Source organism: Pezoporus flaviventris, unplaced genomic scaffold, assembly GCF_033815535.1.
Source record: "Pezoporus flaviventris isolate CSIRO_AGI_PZ_B2104156 unplaced genomic scaffold, CSIRO_AGI_Pfla_v1 ptg000063l, whole genome shotgun sequence".
Classification (NCBI taxonomy): domain Eukaryota; kingdom Metazoa; phylum Chordata; class Aves; order Psittaciformes; family Psittacidae; genus Pezoporus; species Pezoporus flaviventris.
In genome coordinates this window covers 815,419-831,509 of record NW_026892611.1, presented here as the reverse complement: position 1 = coordinate 831,509, position 16,091 = coordinate 815,419, and the positions used below count along the sequence as shown (strand labels likewise).

The 16,091-nt window shown below is 45.2% G+C and overlaps 2 protein-coding genes across 2 annotated transcripts in view; one reads left to right on the top strand and one right to left on the bottom strand.

Moving 5' to 3' along the window:
- The window catches only part of NOS2 (nitric oxide synthase 2), a 70,157-nt gene that overhangs the window by 17,950 nt on the left and 36,116 nt on the right, over positions 1-16,091 (bottom strand). The gene's annotated exons all lie outside the window — the stretch shown is intronic.
- KSR1 (kinase suppressor of ras 1) overlaps positions 1-16,091 on the top strand; it is a 52,573-nt gene that overhangs the window by 35,300 nt on the left and 1,182 nt on the right. Inside the window, exons 3-19 of the mRNA XM_061469930.1 lie at positions 2,902-3,049; positions 4,975-5,446; positions 6,412-6,416; positions 7,902-7,962; positions 8,143-8,226; positions 8,801-8,862; positions 8,972-9,078; positions 9,241-9,409; positions 10,644-10,685; positions 11,359-11,413; positions 11,976-12,021; positions 12,236-12,615; positions 13,255-13,351; positions 13,859-13,992; positions 14,410-14,541; positions 14,828-14,963; positions 15,285-15,418. Of these exons, the coding sequence (XP_061325914.1) occupies positions 2,902-3,049; positions 4,975-5,446; positions 6,412-6,416; positions 7,902-7,962; positions 8,143-8,226; positions 8,801-8,862; positions 8,972-9,078; positions 9,241-9,409; positions 10,644-10,685; positions 11,359-11,413; positions 11,976-12,021; positions 12,236-12,615; positions 13,255-13,351; positions 13,859-13,992; positions 14,410-14,541; positions 14,828-14,963; positions 15,285-15,418 (2,264 nt within the window). The remainder of the gene's footprint in view (positions 1-2,901; positions 3,050-4,974; positions 5,447-6,411; positions 6,417-7,901; positions 7,963-8,142; positions 8,227-8,800; positions 8,863-8,971; positions 9,079-9,240; positions 9,410-10,643; positions 10,686-11,358; positions 11,414-11,975; positions 12,022-12,235; positions 12,616-13,254; positions 13,352-13,858; positions 13,993-14,409; positions 14,542-14,827; positions 14,964-15,284; positions 15,419-16,091) is intronic.

The window sequence follows — 16,091 nt, the reverse complement described above, 5'->3', positions numbered from 1 at the left end:
GATGGGGAGTAGCCCCCCTCTGCAAGGGCCCAGAATTCAATTTGCACTGGGGGCTTGGAGCCAACCACATGCTCCTCCAAGATGGACCCTGTTGTGGTGCTTTGAAGGGGACATTCATCCCCTCAACAGCTGAGCTGGAGCATCAGCATCGGCAGAACCTTTTTGAGGAGCCGCCTTGAACTAGTGATCATCACATTATCACGTTGGCCGAGGGGCTAACACAGAGCTAGAGCATATCAGGCCAATCTTGCAGGGATCAGGTTGACCAGTTTTATATTAAGCCACCACATATGTGCAGCACATGAGTGGCTGTTTAAAGAAAGCCTCTTACTTCCCCTCCCTCCCCCCTCTTCAAAGGCTTATTTCTTTTGTCGCGTGTCATGGGGGGGCTGGCAGCAGGTTCACAAAGTCTGAGCTTGCCCAGCTCAAGGTCACTGGGATTGTTTAAATATAATCTCCTTTTCTGTACTTATACTTTCCTACAACTTGCTGTTCTGTCTTGCTAAAATTAAACTGTTGAGCAATAGACCTGCCTGTGGTGGGAAAGCTTTGCCTCCTCCACTTCACTGAATGACTTACTAATAGTTCTAATAAGTTACTGGTTACACGTGTGTCATGCGAGGGATGGGGAGGGGAGGTGATGCAGGGTAACGTGACTGGGTAGCTTGCACTGAGATCTGCAATGATGGTATGAACACAGTGCCTACATCATCTGGGCTGTTTCCTTAGCGGGGGTGAGGAAGTGTTTTGGGATAATTCAAGGACATTGCTGTAATCCCACTTACTCCAGGACCGTGTAAAAGCATAAAATGGGATAAATGTTTTTGTAAGAGACATTGGCTTTCCCTGGTGCTTCCTAGGGAAAAATTTACTCCCCTGCTCCAGAGCACAGGGCACCCATGGTCCTGTACAAAACTTTCTTACTGTATTAAACAAAATCTTGCTTCATGTTTGCCCCCCGTCACTGTCCCTTTTACAGCTGCTGGGGATGCCCTGCATTGAACCGCCCTTGTGATACCACAGAACAAAGATGCCTCTGTCAGCTGGGGAGAGGAATTCAGGGGGAGCTGGGGAAGCAGCTAACTGCAAGGATTGCATTAACTCTGCTGTTATCAGCCCAGCTTGGCTGGGGCTCTGTGTGAGCAAACCGGTACTGGCTTGGTGCTGGAATATTTGAGTCATGGAAACCCATTCCAGTTTCAAGTCAGATGATCTGAACCCCTGGGGGTTTTTGTCCTTTGGAGTGTAATATCAGGTTAGGGATCCCAGGAGGGCAGATTTTGCACTGTGTTTTCACTGGAGTCTCTGTGCTTCCTGCATTTTATCCAAGTGGAAGTCATTCAGGAAGAAGCTTTTGGGGGCAAGTTTTACTGCTGCATCTTGGTGGTGAGGGCGTACAGAGAACTGAAATAATGATATCCAGCATCAGCTGGGGTATCTGTGCTTTTATTCTGCTAATACTAATTATAGAACAAGCAAATATACCCAAACTTCACTGAACTCCAGCCCTGCTGTGGCCGTGCTTTGTGCTTATGGCTCATTGAAATTCCTGGCTTCTCCTCACGTCAGCTGTGTTGTGTTTCATCTGGTTCAGGCATGTGACAGAAGATGCAGGATGCGTTTCTCAGGCTTCTGCCCTTTCTTAAGTTACTCTTTTTTCTCTGCTCCATGCAACAGTTACTAAAAATGGAAACTGTGTGATTCCTCTTTGTGTTACCACCTACAAAGCTCCCAAGGTTGGGGCTGTTCTAGCACTGTCATAGTTAAAGTCAAAAGTCATGCGTCAGACCTCAAAGGCATGAGCCTGGATTAAGAAAGATGCAATTGTTAAAGGACAGTCAACAACATTCAGACTTGATTTGCTGTCGGAAGCGGGGTTTGAGAATCTGGAGGATTTCAAGCTTTTTGTTTCTCCAGACAGTGAGACACACTTTTGAGCTTCCCCTTCAAATGAACGTTAAAACCCTTTTAAATAGGGTTTGATTCCAGGAGTTGAAACTTTAGGAAAGAGGCCAAATCTTGTGAAATTTGTGATCTCACTGGGAGCAGGGAGGTTTGTTTAGGCAAAACTTTCAGGGAAATTCCTGGGTATCTGGGTTAAATATCCTGGTTTTGTTTATTAACCACAATTGCTGCAGCCTTACACTGGAAACCTTTGAATGGGGGAGGAGGGAGGTGACACAGCTCGGTTCTGTGTCAGGAAATACCACATCATTTCATGCTTTCCAGTCTCTTGTGTCTTTTGTGTCTGCCTGATCTACACCTTATCACTGTGGGGGCTTTGGTGTATTAAGATGTACAGGGAGTTCTGCACAAATATCTTTCCGAGCAAGATACGGGTAAGGCTGGTTCTCTAATGAAGGAAACATTGCTTGAGGAGGAGGTCACTATCTCTTTGTCAAAACATTTCATTTTGTTGAACAAAAGAAGTCATTTTCCTCACTGCTTTTACTTGTCACTTCCCCACGGAAAAGCCAAACATCTTTATCTGACATTTTTTTTCAGGTTTTAGGCCTGTTTTGTTTCTGACTACTACTTTCAATTTAAAAGTTACGCTTTCACAAATACTGACGGAAGACTTTCCACAAGGGGAGAAGAACATTTCCATCGCCCCAATCCTAACTGAAACACCAGAGAATGACCACAACACCCTAGTGGTACAAAGGAGGCTTCAGCAAACTCTTGGTCTCTTGTGATGCAGAGGGGAGAGGGAGCTGAGCACTGCTGAGATCTCACCGACCCAGTGATCCTCAAGAGATACACTACCAAAATGAGTAAACCATGAGTCAGACCAGGCAGTGAGACAGTGGCACTATTTAAAGTATATCAGAACAACATGTGACAGCCTTATATATGTGTATTAAAAATATATATATAAATGCATCATCTTGTTTTCTGCAGAGGATACCAGAGGAGCTGACCTTAGATGCCTTACTAGAAATGAATGAGTCAAAGGTGAAAGAAACAATGAAGAGATGTGGTGCCAGAGATGAGGAATGCTCCCGGCTCAATGGGGCACTGAGCTGCTTACGGAAGGCGACTGAATCAGGTACAGCCTGCCTTGTGCTGTGGCATTAGCTCTTCAGCAACCCGGCCCCCTCCTGCTTCCTTTGGTATGAGACAATCTGCAAAGTCCTCTAGAAAATGTCTCTGGGCATATACTGTAACCAGGCTCTTGGATGTACATGAAGTTGCAGTGATCAAACTCATCTAGAGCTGTGGATTTGATTTGATTTTGACAGCATGTCAAATAAATAACTAAATGAAAATAACTATGTAGAAATACCCTCTCCTACTCCACAGACTATATCCTTATCCCCTCTCTGTTCAGAGTTGTGTCTAATGCTCCAGTTAATCCTCCATCATTCATATCCTTGACCTAACAAATACAACCAGATTTCTTGTAGGTAATTCCCTCCCCAGATATGGCCAGCTCAGAGGGAAGGTGTAATTCTGTTTGATATTACTTTGCTAAGAAGCCTGAGTACTGTTCAGCTCAATGCTCTGGAAGAGAACAACATTGCTCCGACAACCCTTTGTTACTGTGTAGTGTATAGTGTGCAAGTTGATTCACTTCTCTTTAAATCCCCTTGCCTCCTGCTATTGTTCTTTGGCTGCTAGAATTGATAGAATTGTTAGCCAAATTCCAATTGCAGATTCAAGAGCTAGAGAGAATCCTGATTTACCTTGAAATTATGGGAAGCAGGGTACTGTGTAATCAGAAATGCACATGTTCAGCAGGCAAGTGGATCTGACAAACTTATTTAAGATCAGTCAGGCTCAAGATTCCCAGGGTGCTGCATCACCATCTTCCCTGTCACCTTCCCCAGGCTATGTTCAAAGGCATTGTAAAATCTGTTTGTACAGCGAGTTTCTCACAGCTCACTGGTACTAATGTGCATCACGTCTTTCTCCATAGCGATTACCAGTCTGTCACTGCAAGCTGGTGTTTCCTGTTGGTATTATGACAGTTCATCCCATTTGCAAATCAGAAAGATTAGTTAATGGAAAAGTCAGCAAACAGCCCAGTTTCAGATTTCCTTTTTTCTAATCTTTTCTGTCCTGGCTTGTTAAATCTTTCCCATCCATACTGTGGCAAAACCAGCTGTGCTCAGAGGTCATGGCATTTACTCCTCATAAAGAAGAGGTAGTTTTTCAGTTCCAGGTATCTGATCTCTTTACAGCCACTGACTGGACAACAGGACATCAGGCCCTGAAGCTTTTTCACCTTGGTTTAAGTCATTAGGGATAGAGAGTTATCCTGATGTTAAGCCTCTGAAATTATCCCAATAGTCTGTGCATTCCCACTTTGCTGCCTGCAAGCCTTTTTTTCCTCATTTATTCTCACAATTGATCTACAAGTTGTGCTGGGGTGTTCAGAACTACAGTGCTAGGCAGTGCAGGAGGCAGTATGGGCCATGGCAAAGGGAGAGAGAAGTGGCTCAATGAGTATGAGGAGCTCCTACATGCTCCTTATTTCCAATCTAATGGTCTTTCTCAGTTTAAGTGGTATTTAACACTTCTGTCAGCTAATAGAAAATAGTGTCCTCTCTTTACCAAAGACCAGTCTAAAAGCAGAAAGGGTACTCAATTGTCTACACAGATTAGTACCAAATCCACACAGGTTTGCAGTGGGATGTGGGTGCCTGTTTCATGAAGGTATGTATATCCCAAATGCTTCAATAGGCCCAGTCTGTTAAAACTCACCCCATCTTAGAACACAGAACCTGATTTTAGCCTTTGAGATACACAACTACAGATTGGAAAGAAGCGTAGTGGCTGCTGTTCCTGTTTTAAAGGCTAATGGACCTGATGGGTGTCAGGAAAGGAGAAATTAAGCTGCCACCTTGGCTGGGTACAACACAGTGGAGGGAAAAAACCACCTTATAGCCCAAAGCAGCAAGACATGGTATGTGTGTATAGGTTGGCTTTTCTTTCTAAGCAGTCACTAACACTGCTGTGGTTGGTGAGCAGGCGGGGAGCTCAGGGATGATGTGCTGATGAACCTCTCTGAGGCGCGCCGAGAGAACAGCTCCACCAGCACCACCGAGTCCCCCGGCCCCGCTGCGCCCACATGGACCCCCTCTGCACTGCACCCTCCCAAGGGCAACAGCCAGCAGCCACGCTCTGTGTCAGTCTCTACAATCCCAGCTTCAGACTCTCTTGCCTCCAGTCATGGACCTTCTATCTATGCAGAAAACCTCCTGGACCCTTTTGCATTCCCCACACACAGTGGAAGGTTAACGCCAAGGACTCCTCACAGCATCACCATCACCCCTCCAACCACTCCTCAAACCAAGCGGCGGCACAAGTTGAAGCCCCCACGGACTCCTCCTCTCCCGTGCAGGAAGGTTTTTCAGCTGCTACCTAACTTCCCAACCCTCACAAGGAGCAAGTCCCACGAATCCCAGTTGGGGAACAGGATAGATGAAGTTCCTCCAATAAAGTAAGCATGATACTTCCTCCTTCCCCACAGGCACTGGTGGGTGTGTTATACCAAAGGGCATTCAGGGCTCCAGTTCTGACTCTCTGAAAGAGTTGCCTTGTCATGGTTTCACTGTAGTCTGGGAACCTGTATCAGTGGGATATTCTAAGATAACCACGAAACCTGCTTGTTCATGGTGTTTATTTGAATTCATTTGAAATTGCACCTGCTGGGGAGGTTGGGGTGGCTGCTGCTATTTAAGGGCCCTAACCAGTTTTCCTGAAGCATCTAATAGCCAATTCCAGGTACTAGAATTCTCTTCCGTCTTTAAATGTTCCTCACAGTTCAGGTATCAGTGGCTGGTATCCTTTTATGTTTTTATCTTAAGGTGTATCTTAGCTGCTAGTGTGAGCTTTCAAACACATTTATGACATTGTTATAGCTCCATAGCAAGGCAAATGGTCTAAGGCAGCACCATTTTATGGACTGAGCCAGGCTTTAAGATACACTTTTTTTGTGTAGGTAGGATGGAGTGTATTAATCTAACATATAACAACTGGTTGAAGCAGGGAAAGCTACGTACCTTCCAGAGACTCTGCCCACCCCAAAACATCAGAGACTTAGGTCAGCATCCAAATTCTGCAGCAGGCACTGGAGTGTTACAATTTACACTAACTCTTTGACCACCTGAAAGAGTTCACAGAGCCTGTTCCACTCAGGCCCCTTTTGCCCAAATTACATTCTCATCTGCAAGACACAATTCAGGTGTGCTCTTTACACTGCCCTCACAGGCTGGAGCTCTGCCCAGCAAACACTGCCCCTTGTAGGCAGGAAAACACTGGCTATGCAGCAACTTCAGGAGCCAAAATCACAGATCTTTGTAAACCCAACATTAAAAGCTGCAGGAAAGAGTTTCTGCTCCAGCAAAGTGTGTATCCTGTCACATCAGTGTCAATGTCTAATAAATCTGTATTTTTTCTCTCTAGGTTTGGTAAGAGATTTTTACAGGGCTGTCTTCATTTCATTGTGAGAGAGAAGACCCTGTCCTGTCAGCTCTCTGTGATCATCACCGTGCAGCTGCTGAAGGTCCTCAACAGGGCCTTTTGTCCCAGAGCTGCTATTAACTCTAGCAGGAGCTTGGCCTACTGGAGATCTGCAGGATATTCACATGGTCTTTTCTGTACTTGGTATCTCTTTGGATTACAAGAGCAAGAAAAAGGAATACTGATGTTTAAAGGGCTAAAGCAAGGGGTTTGGGTGTAGATGCCTGTCTGTGACTTGGGACAGCTGTTATCGATGCCTCTTGGTACTAGAAATAACTTCAGACCAAACTATTTGGTATCTCTGTATATTCATTGCCAAGTATCTCTGTAATGAAATTAGACAGTTATGTGCAACCTTCTGAGAAACACTTCAGCATGTGCTTAAATGTGGGATGCTCCCCTGATGCTGATGAGTCTGTTCATGTGTTTAATAGTTTAGTGGTTTTGTGGTTTTATCCAGTGACATATAAATGCCATTTAGTGCTTTAGCTAACCTGATTTGACCATGTGTGTCCATCTCAGGCACAACCTGTAACCTTGGAAGCTAATGTAGAGAGATATGCACCTCTTGGATTTAGCCATCTTAACTGGTGTATTATAATTAATTCAGATGACTCTGCAGTTGGATGGCCACACTAGATATTCCTTAGAAAAGCAACTTCCAGCCTATTCTAGGATGCTGAAGGCCACAGATGCCTTTAAAAGTTTACTGGAATAACGATAAGAAAGAATCTAGTGCCATCTAGGGTCAAATAAAGAGACTGGCTTTTTGTAAGCATTGACAGTGTCCAGCCTTGAAGCTGTGTTGATGCTTGCAGACTTGAGTTTCCTCCAGATTTGCAACACGGCTGTAGATCCAATTCAGAAAAGATGCCAGAATCTAAATATTGGGGGGGGGGGGGTGTTTAGGAAGTGACATGGTGTAACTGCTGCAGTGCTGAGCTGGCATTCCAAGGTCTGCACTTCTAGCTGCCAGAGTGATCTCACAGAAATCTGCTTATTCTTCTGGGTCACACTGGCCCTGTCTATAAAATGGAGTGTAAAAGAATATTGTGAAGTGTACTGACACTGCATGAGAGCTGGGTGATGGTATCTGTGGTAAACCAATGGGGAATAAAACCTGACTTTCCACTTTAAGAATGGGCTAGATCTAATCAGATGGACTCTGTAATCCCTACATGTAAAACATAATGATTTAACCAAAAAAAAAAAAGAAAGAATAATTATGATTCCACAACCAAATCTGATCTTACATTGCCAAATACCAGAGTAGAATCTGGTAGTAGCTTTGCAGCAGAAGGCAAAGCGATCTCAGCTGTGCTGTGTTGTGGCTACAGGTCCTTATCTATGACAGCGATCGCTTTGTTTCTGTCTAGACTGGTAAGCACACTTGTGAGTGATGCTTCCCTAACCATCCTTTTGTTCTCCACCAGAGCTCTCCCAAGGATCCCCTCAAACGGTACGAAGAGACTTTGGCTTAGCTGTAACACACAGGTAAGCAACAGGCTGCAGGAGAGGGAGAAGTTTGAAGTTGCCTCATTTGTCAACTTCAGCCTTAAGTATGCACTTCAGCTTCATTTCTAAAGCAGTCCAGCCTGTCTTTTACTACCTACAAAGGTTAATTTTCCTTTCAGCATGAGTTAACATCATTTTTCCCCTCTTGTCTCTATTTAGGTTCTCTACAAAGTCTTGGTTATCTCAGATTTGCCAAGTCTGTCAGAAGAGCATGATGTTCGGGGTGAAGTGTAAGTACTGCAGGTGAGCACACAGCAATCATCTTCAGAAGAACTTTGCATGTGATTCATTAAAATTTGCCAGTAACACATGTCCCTTGATGTGCTGCACCCTTAACAGTGGCATTGTTTTTTCTGTGAGCTTCTTAACTGGCAAAGGGAGGCTCTGGCACAACTTACACTTTGGGCTGGAAGCCTGACACATGGATGAACTAAATGCAGTTCCTTGCCACAGGCTTCCTACCTGATCATGAGCAAATCTTGCACTGGGAGCTGGATATCTAAATAACAGTGAGGATTTTAGTTCTCTCTCTGGGATGTTAGTCCAGAGCACTGAGATTTAGTGCTTGACTGTAGCTGGATGACTGTCAGTGAAGGTAACTGCATTAAAAATAAATCAGATGCTAAGATATGTATATGGCTTTCATTACCCTAATGACACACATTATAGGATTCCTCATATAAATGCATGCTCCTCTGGGGCCCGGAGCATTCCAGAACTCCCTCTGAGATTAGCATAAGAATTAGAAATTAAGGGTAGGCTTCCTCTTCTGGGGAAAGAACAAGTTGCTATTTAACATGTAATGTGTCTCTTTCAGATTAAAATGTCACAACAAATGTACTAAAGAGGCACCTGCTTGTAGAATCTCCTTCCTTCCCAGTAAGTATTTTTCTGCAAGTTCTTAGCATTTCAATGTAATTGATGGTATCACAAGAATTAAAAAGTCTGATTAAAGCTTTTTTCCTTCCTTCTCCCACCTGTTTTTCAGTAGCAAAAATAAGAAGAACAGAGTCTGTCCCTTCTGATATCAATAATCCAGTAGACAGGCCAACAGAACCACAATTTGGAACTCTTCCCAAAGCACTAACTAAGAAGGTACATGGTGACTGCAGTGTGTCTGGTGTCTGTAATAAAACTGCTGTGCCTGAGGCTGGGACAGCTTTCCTTTCCCTGATGTTCAGTAGACACTGAGGGCAATTCTGTCTTTCTTTCTTTCTTTTTAATGTCTCCTCATGAGTGACTTCCTTTACTTTACAGGAGCATCCACCAGCAATAAACCATCTGGACTCCAGCAGTAATCCTTCTTCTACAACCTCATCCACACCCTCTTCTCCAGCCCCATTCCAGTCTTCCAACCCTCCCAGCGCAACACCTCCCCCAAACCCCTCTCCTATGGGCCACAGGGATGGACGCTTTAACTTCCCAGGTAAACATATCTTTTCAGGAGACCCCTACCAAGATTAGAAGGGTCTCTATATAAGCAGAGATTGATAAGACTTCATAGGCAGTGGCAGGTTTCTGAATACATGGTAGTGTCTTAAGCAAGGTGTGAAGGTGTATTTTGTTACCTGATAAAAGAAAATGTCTATTCTTACAAGTTTGTAAGTGGTACCAACAAGATACCTTTGCAGGAGATAGGTTATTGAGGAATGTTTGCAGCTTTCTTATATTATTTGATTTCCTCCTTTTTTGAAAAGGACTAAAAAAACCCTATTGTATTCTTTCTCCTCTCTTCTCTCACTATGCTGTGAAATGCATGCTGCCTGCTGTGCTGATCACCAGAGGCTTTAAATCCTAAATTGATTGCTAGAGCAAAACATACAGATGAGAACCTGAGTGAATTACTTTACCAGTCCCTTCCAAAAGATAACCAGCAACAAGCACTCAATTTTAAACCACTGACATACACATATGGTGGAGAAGAATTGACCCTACCTGCTTTACAGATGAGGAACCCAATGTGCAGTCTTTAACAGTCGATAGAGGCCAGAATCTCTTGACAATGGCAAAGATTTACATCATGAGAATAAATTTAATCCCTTTGATCTGGAAATTGAGCAGCATGTGACTTTGTAACTGCTCCGTCTAGCCTTCAGCACTGCTGTATCTTGTGTCAGGCTTTTGATGTGTGAGTGGAAGATGCTATTTTTGCTTAGTCAGAAGGAGCAAAAGCGGAGCCAGTTTAGTACAAGGATCCTACTGCAACTACTTTCTATTGGGACATTCTGCTCTAATTCACTGAAATGCAGAGAGCTGTTTGCAGATGGCTCAAGAGCTTCAGCTGCTCTGGGTGCACCTCTGAAAAGCTGAAGACAGGAGAGGGCATCAAAGCACCAGCCTTTAGCATCCCTGGGTCCCTCAACTTGCCTCTGCCACTTGAAGTCTGAATGTGTTGTTTCCCCACCAGACTGTTTGCTTATTAGCTCTCATTTGACAAGCGTCATCTGTTGTAGTCTTCCCAAAATGCATGTGCTGGAATTCACCCCCTCAAGCAGGCTGATAATCTACTAATCTGTTTCCCAGCCCTGAGCTGGGACTAATTCGTGGAATGCATTTGGAGCACTCTCTGATGATCCTCTAACTTGTTTGTGTTGTTTTTTTCTCCTGGTATTTTTTATTTGCTGTTTTTTTTTTTTTTTTTTGAACAATTAATCCAAAAGCTGCCTACTACATTCAGCACAGACAACAATTCATCTTCCCAGGTGAGTTGATGGGGTTAATTCTACTAACCAGCTCCTACTGCCTAAAAGTAACTTGGTTGTGAACTTTGCATGCTGCCCGAGAACAGTAATTCTGCTTTTAAAAAGAGTATGTAAACCAGTTCAGACTTTCTCTTATCTCAGGATGGAATTCAGGGCCCTCTCTCCTAACAGGAGGTACTGATGTGATTTATGCACTCAGGTGAAACTGAATAGTCAGTTGGAAAACAGCTTTCTGCTGGGGGGTTCTATACACAGCAGTGTTCTTTCTTTTAAAAGGCTCACTTTTAGGGGTTTGTGTCTAATATAAAAGGACCCTGAGCAGACTGGGTGCATTTGGAATACAGGACCTGCAGTACAGATGCATTCACGCAGCCTAGTTCTGTGAGGACTTAAGTATTTCTGATTGAAGGCCTTTGAGCAGTTCACAGACAAGGACTTGAAAGACATTACAGATCAGTAGGTGAAGGAGCTTGATCAATATACAGGCACAGAGGTACTAGGAAAGGTGAGCACAGTTTTAACTGAATAGAAGGATGAAATCATATTGTCTGTGTCTGAGTTTACTTTATAAGTCCTGAATAAGCAGCAAGTAATCACAACTGCAATGTTAAAACTTTGATCTATAGGAGACTAAAGGGTAAAATATATATCATAAATGTTTCTACTTCCCCAGAAATTCCCAGTCCTGCCCAGACAGCACAGCCTTCAGAAACAGCCACAGACACTAAGTAAGTACAGCTCTAAATTCTTCTCTTTGCACAGCAGTTGCCTGATGATCTTCAGATGTGTCTGACAGCTCTGTGTTATGTCCAAAACAACTTATGGGAGAGCTCCCAGGGTATTTAATTAAAAAAGGATGGCACACTTGGCTGCCAGCAAACATCTTTTCAAGGATCTGAATTCTATGGCATACAAAAGATTTTAGCCCACATTGCCAGTGCTTACAATCACTTCTCTGATCCAGGTGCCTCAGTAGCATGAATGGGAATATCCATTACCAGAACACATTGTAGTAATGTAGCCATGCCCTTGCCAGATCAATTCCTACCACTTAATAACTGAAAATCCCTTCAAAGTCTCTGTCCCTCATTTGCTAAAGTAACCTTAGAAAGTCCTTATCTGTTAAATGGAGCAGTAATTGTGGTTTTCTCTGCGCTCCTCTGATGCTGTCAAGATCTGTTCTCCATTTGCTTCCTTCACTCCACTAACAGCACATGTAGCAGCCCACTTTTCTGACTCGGGTGGATATGCAAACATTGTTTTCACTGTAATCCTCTCTTCTTTTATCAGTGCTGATCAACAGCCAGGCACACACGGAGTTGAATGTGAAGCAGAGGTAGGTTTTTTTCTGGTTTGCCCCTCACTTTTCTACAAATTCATCTCTATGCGGGATGAAGCCTTTCTTGTCTGCACCTGCACACAGACATACAGATGTCCAGGTGCCTACATCCAACCCCTGAGGTTCTCTCAGGGCAGCCTGTGCTGCTGGGCTGCTACTGCCCCTCAGAGGGGGCTCTCAGCATGTGTTTCCCTTCTGCGTTTGTGAGCAGGTGGAGGAACCAGAGGCTAATAAATCAGACCCTGAAGATGACGAGGATGAGGTGGAGGATCTGCCAAACAGACGGCCCCGCTTGCAAGGGATGATTTACCGCAAGCCCAGCCAGACCAGTGTGTACCTGCAGGAGTGGGACATCCCCTTTGAACAGATTGAATTGGGGGATCCCATTGGCCAAGGGCGGTGGGGGAAGGTCTACAAGGGGAAGTGGCATGGGCAAGTGGCCATCCGGCTGCTGGAGATAGATGGGAACAACCAGGATCATCTGAAGCTCTTTAAGAAGGAGGTGATGAACTACAGGCAGACCCGGCATGAGAACGTGGTACTCTTCATGGGAGCATGCATGAACCCCCCTCATCTAGCAATCATTACCAGGTAAGGATAGAGCAGCACAGTAGTATTTTAATATATATGTATCATATAAGTTAATATTTATTCTTTATCTATAAAAAGAACCCTCTCACTGTCAGGAGGTGGCAGACACACAGGCTGTGTTGCTCAGTTTTGGATACAAGCGTTGTCTCCTTTCAGGGAACATACAGTATTTTTTGCCAATTTTCGTTTTCTTTTTGAATTCTTAAATAATAAAATCCAAAATGTAGGAGGAAAAAAATTTGGAACAGGCTGTTCCTCTGCCATCTCCTTCCAAATGCTTCCAGTGCAGCAAAGTGCCAGCAAAGCAGTGTGTGAGGCTGGTAATGCATCAGTTAATTACCTTTTCTGTTCCTCTGAGGGACACTTGGCAGCAATGGCACTGGTTTTGTCCCCTCCTTTGTTTTCAGTATTTAGTTGAGATGAGGATCATTTAGCTCCTAAATGCTTTTTGGAGTGTTCCTGTGCAGGTTGAATTTATGTAAGGCCGAGGGCATGCCACTCTCCTAGTCCAAAAGGTGATTCTGAAGAGCACTGGGATTCTGTCACCAGGATAAGAAACCCAAACACCAGTATTACCCTTTTATTTCCCTCCAGTATCTTAAAGACCTTTTTTGGGATTGTTGTTCCTCTTTCCTGTAGCTTCTGCAAAGGAAGGACACTTCACTCGTTTGTGAGGGACCCCAAGATATCCCTGGACATTAACAAAACCCGGCAGATAGCACAGGAGATCATTAAGGTAAGAGATGTGATGCTTTGGCGCAGAGCGGAGGGGAGCAGTGAAGGAAGGTGTGTGGGGCAGGGTTCCTCCCGGTCCCTCCTGTCAGTAGCCGCAGCTGAGCTGATGCGCTCAGGAGCAGATGGGGATTCCTGCCAGAGCTGCAGAGTCTGTTCTGGGCTTTCAATATTGCTCAACTGAAGAAGCATTTCTAAAGCTGCCGGTTTCTTTTCTGGCAGAAACATGGTGTGAATTCAGAGAGCAAACTCTGTCATCTGACACACACAGACTTCAGAGCGTGAGGTCCACAGCCACTTAATGCTCCGATTCAGGGTACCCCTCCTGCAGCCTTGCAACTCCAAGCACTACAGGGATCTGCTCCCTTGCACCTTTGCTGCTGTGTCCCCACTTACAATTCATCATTTATGCTGGAGTAGGGAGGGTCAGTGTGTGCGCTACAAAGCAAAGCATGGGCAGTAAATAGTAATAGTACAATTAAAAGTGTCTCTCTCTGCATGTGTTTGCCAGGGCATGGGCTATCTTCATGCAAAGGGCATTGTGCACAAGGATCTGAAATCCAAGAATGTTTTCTATGACAATGGGAAAGTTGTGATCACTGACTTTGGATTATTTGGAATTTCGGGTGTGGTTCAGGAAGGAAGGTAAGTGGAGGTTTCAGTGCTGGGTCTGCTTCTGGAATGATAAATAGTGGTCAAATAGGGAAACCGAGTTATAAGTGAGGAATGTCAATTGCTTTGGGACATACACACAGTTCTGGAATACCCTTTGTTTTCTTTTTCTAAGCAGAGTTCCTGCTACAGTTCCAGTAGCTCAGGGCTGGGGAGTTCTGTGTGGGTTAGGACTCAGAACACTGACAAGCAAACCTAACCTTAAGCCCCAGAATGAGCTGGAGAGCCAGGCTAACGCATGCATGGGTTTTAATATGGCATTAAAATGAGAAATGAAATGTCAGCAAACACATTTGAGTGACTAAAGCCTAGGCATTAGGTGAGGCACAGATCTGGTCTGTTCCTGGCTAATGTAGCAGTGTTTCAGTGCCACTTCTTTTTGGACCTCAGGAGGGAGAATGAATTGAAGCTGCCTCATGACTGGTTATGTTACCTGGCCCCCGAGATTGTTCGTGAGATGGCCCCTGGGAAAGATGAGGACAAGCTGCCTTTCTCCAAAGCAGCAGATATCTACGCCTTTGGGTAAGAAAGGGACACCCGGGAATGCCATGGGAACTTCCCAAGTGAGATCTGTTCCAGGCTGAGCCCTCTGGGTCAGCCGTCCTCTGCTCACATGCGGGATTCCAGTGAGGATGCAATGTCCTCACCTACTACAAAAGCCACAAGCAGGAGGTGCGTGGGGTGGGTGGGATTTGCTGCTCAGCCTCAGACACCTTCCAGAGCCTGGCTGAAGGAATGGGAGCAGTGACAGGGTTTGCATCTTTCTGTCACAAGCAGGCAAAGGCTTGATTTGCCATTGGTGTTGCAGGACTGTGTGGTATGAGCTCCAAGCAAGAGAGTGGCCTTTCAAGACCCAGCCTGCCGAGGCGCTCATCTGGCAGATTGGGAGTGGCGAAGGGGTGAAGCAAGTCCTTGCAACTGTCAGCTTGGGGAAAGAAGTCAATGTGAGTACCTTGGTTGCAGGAATCCTGCCCCAGAGCTATTGATCAGGAAAGAGGGGCTACTTAAAGAGACTCACTTGTAAGTCTAAAGATAAAAGGCAGGGGAGATATAGATTATAATGGACACCAGGTTAGGTACAAGCCTCTGCCCCTGACTGCCACACAGAAGTGGGCATCCACCAGGTTACTGCTGGGTTATAAGGATGCCCAAGACCTCTATAGCGTCTGTGGCTGGGCTGGAGCCAGGCAGTGCTGTCAGCTGCTTGCTCTGCAGAGGGGGCCTTGACCCGAGTGGAGATGATGAGGCACAAATACCCTTTGCAGGAGATCCTCTCGGCGTGCTGGTCCTTCGACCCCTGCGAGAGGCCGAGCTTCACGGTCCTCATGGATATGCTTGAAAAACTGCCAAAACTGAACCGTCGGCTCTCCCACCCGGGGCACTTCTGGAAGTCTGCTGAGTGAGTATTGGCTGCTGCGAGCACATCCCTGCTGCTCAGTTTGCTACCTGCGATTTCTGGGCTCTCCTTTGCCTTCCTGGGGGCTGTCAAACCTCTGATGGGCGGGTAGCAGCATGCTGTTCTGCTTTTGAGGTACCAGGAGGTTATGACACTGAGCTGGCATGCTTCAGGCAGTTCATTTCCTACTTCAACGTGTTCCCCTCCCTCCTTCAATAGATTATTTATCCTGCTTTATGTTTGGTTTGGAGAGGATCTACCAAGAGCATTGCAAAGGGCCCACACTGCCCCCAGGGTCATTAGAATTTCCCCTGTGCTGTGATGCTGAGGAAGGGAAGCACCAGAGGACATGCCACTATTTCCCTTTGAAGTTATTTTTGCCTGGGTGACAAACTGAGCCTCCCCACCCCACAAGTGGTTCATGGCAATTCATACACATTCCTGCTCTTTCTCTGCTCAAAGCCCTTAACATGGAGAAGCACTTGAGGTGTCAGTATCGGTTATCAGCATTAGTTACTGCTCAATGAAATGAGAGTGTAGCAGCTCCACTGCTGTTCAGCTGCCTTACCCTGGGGTCACACCTGGGAGGAGGCTTAGGTTCCAGACCCACTGAAGATGCCTTCACCTCCCCTCTGACAAACATGGCACTAACCCCGCGCTGAGCTCCAGTGTAACC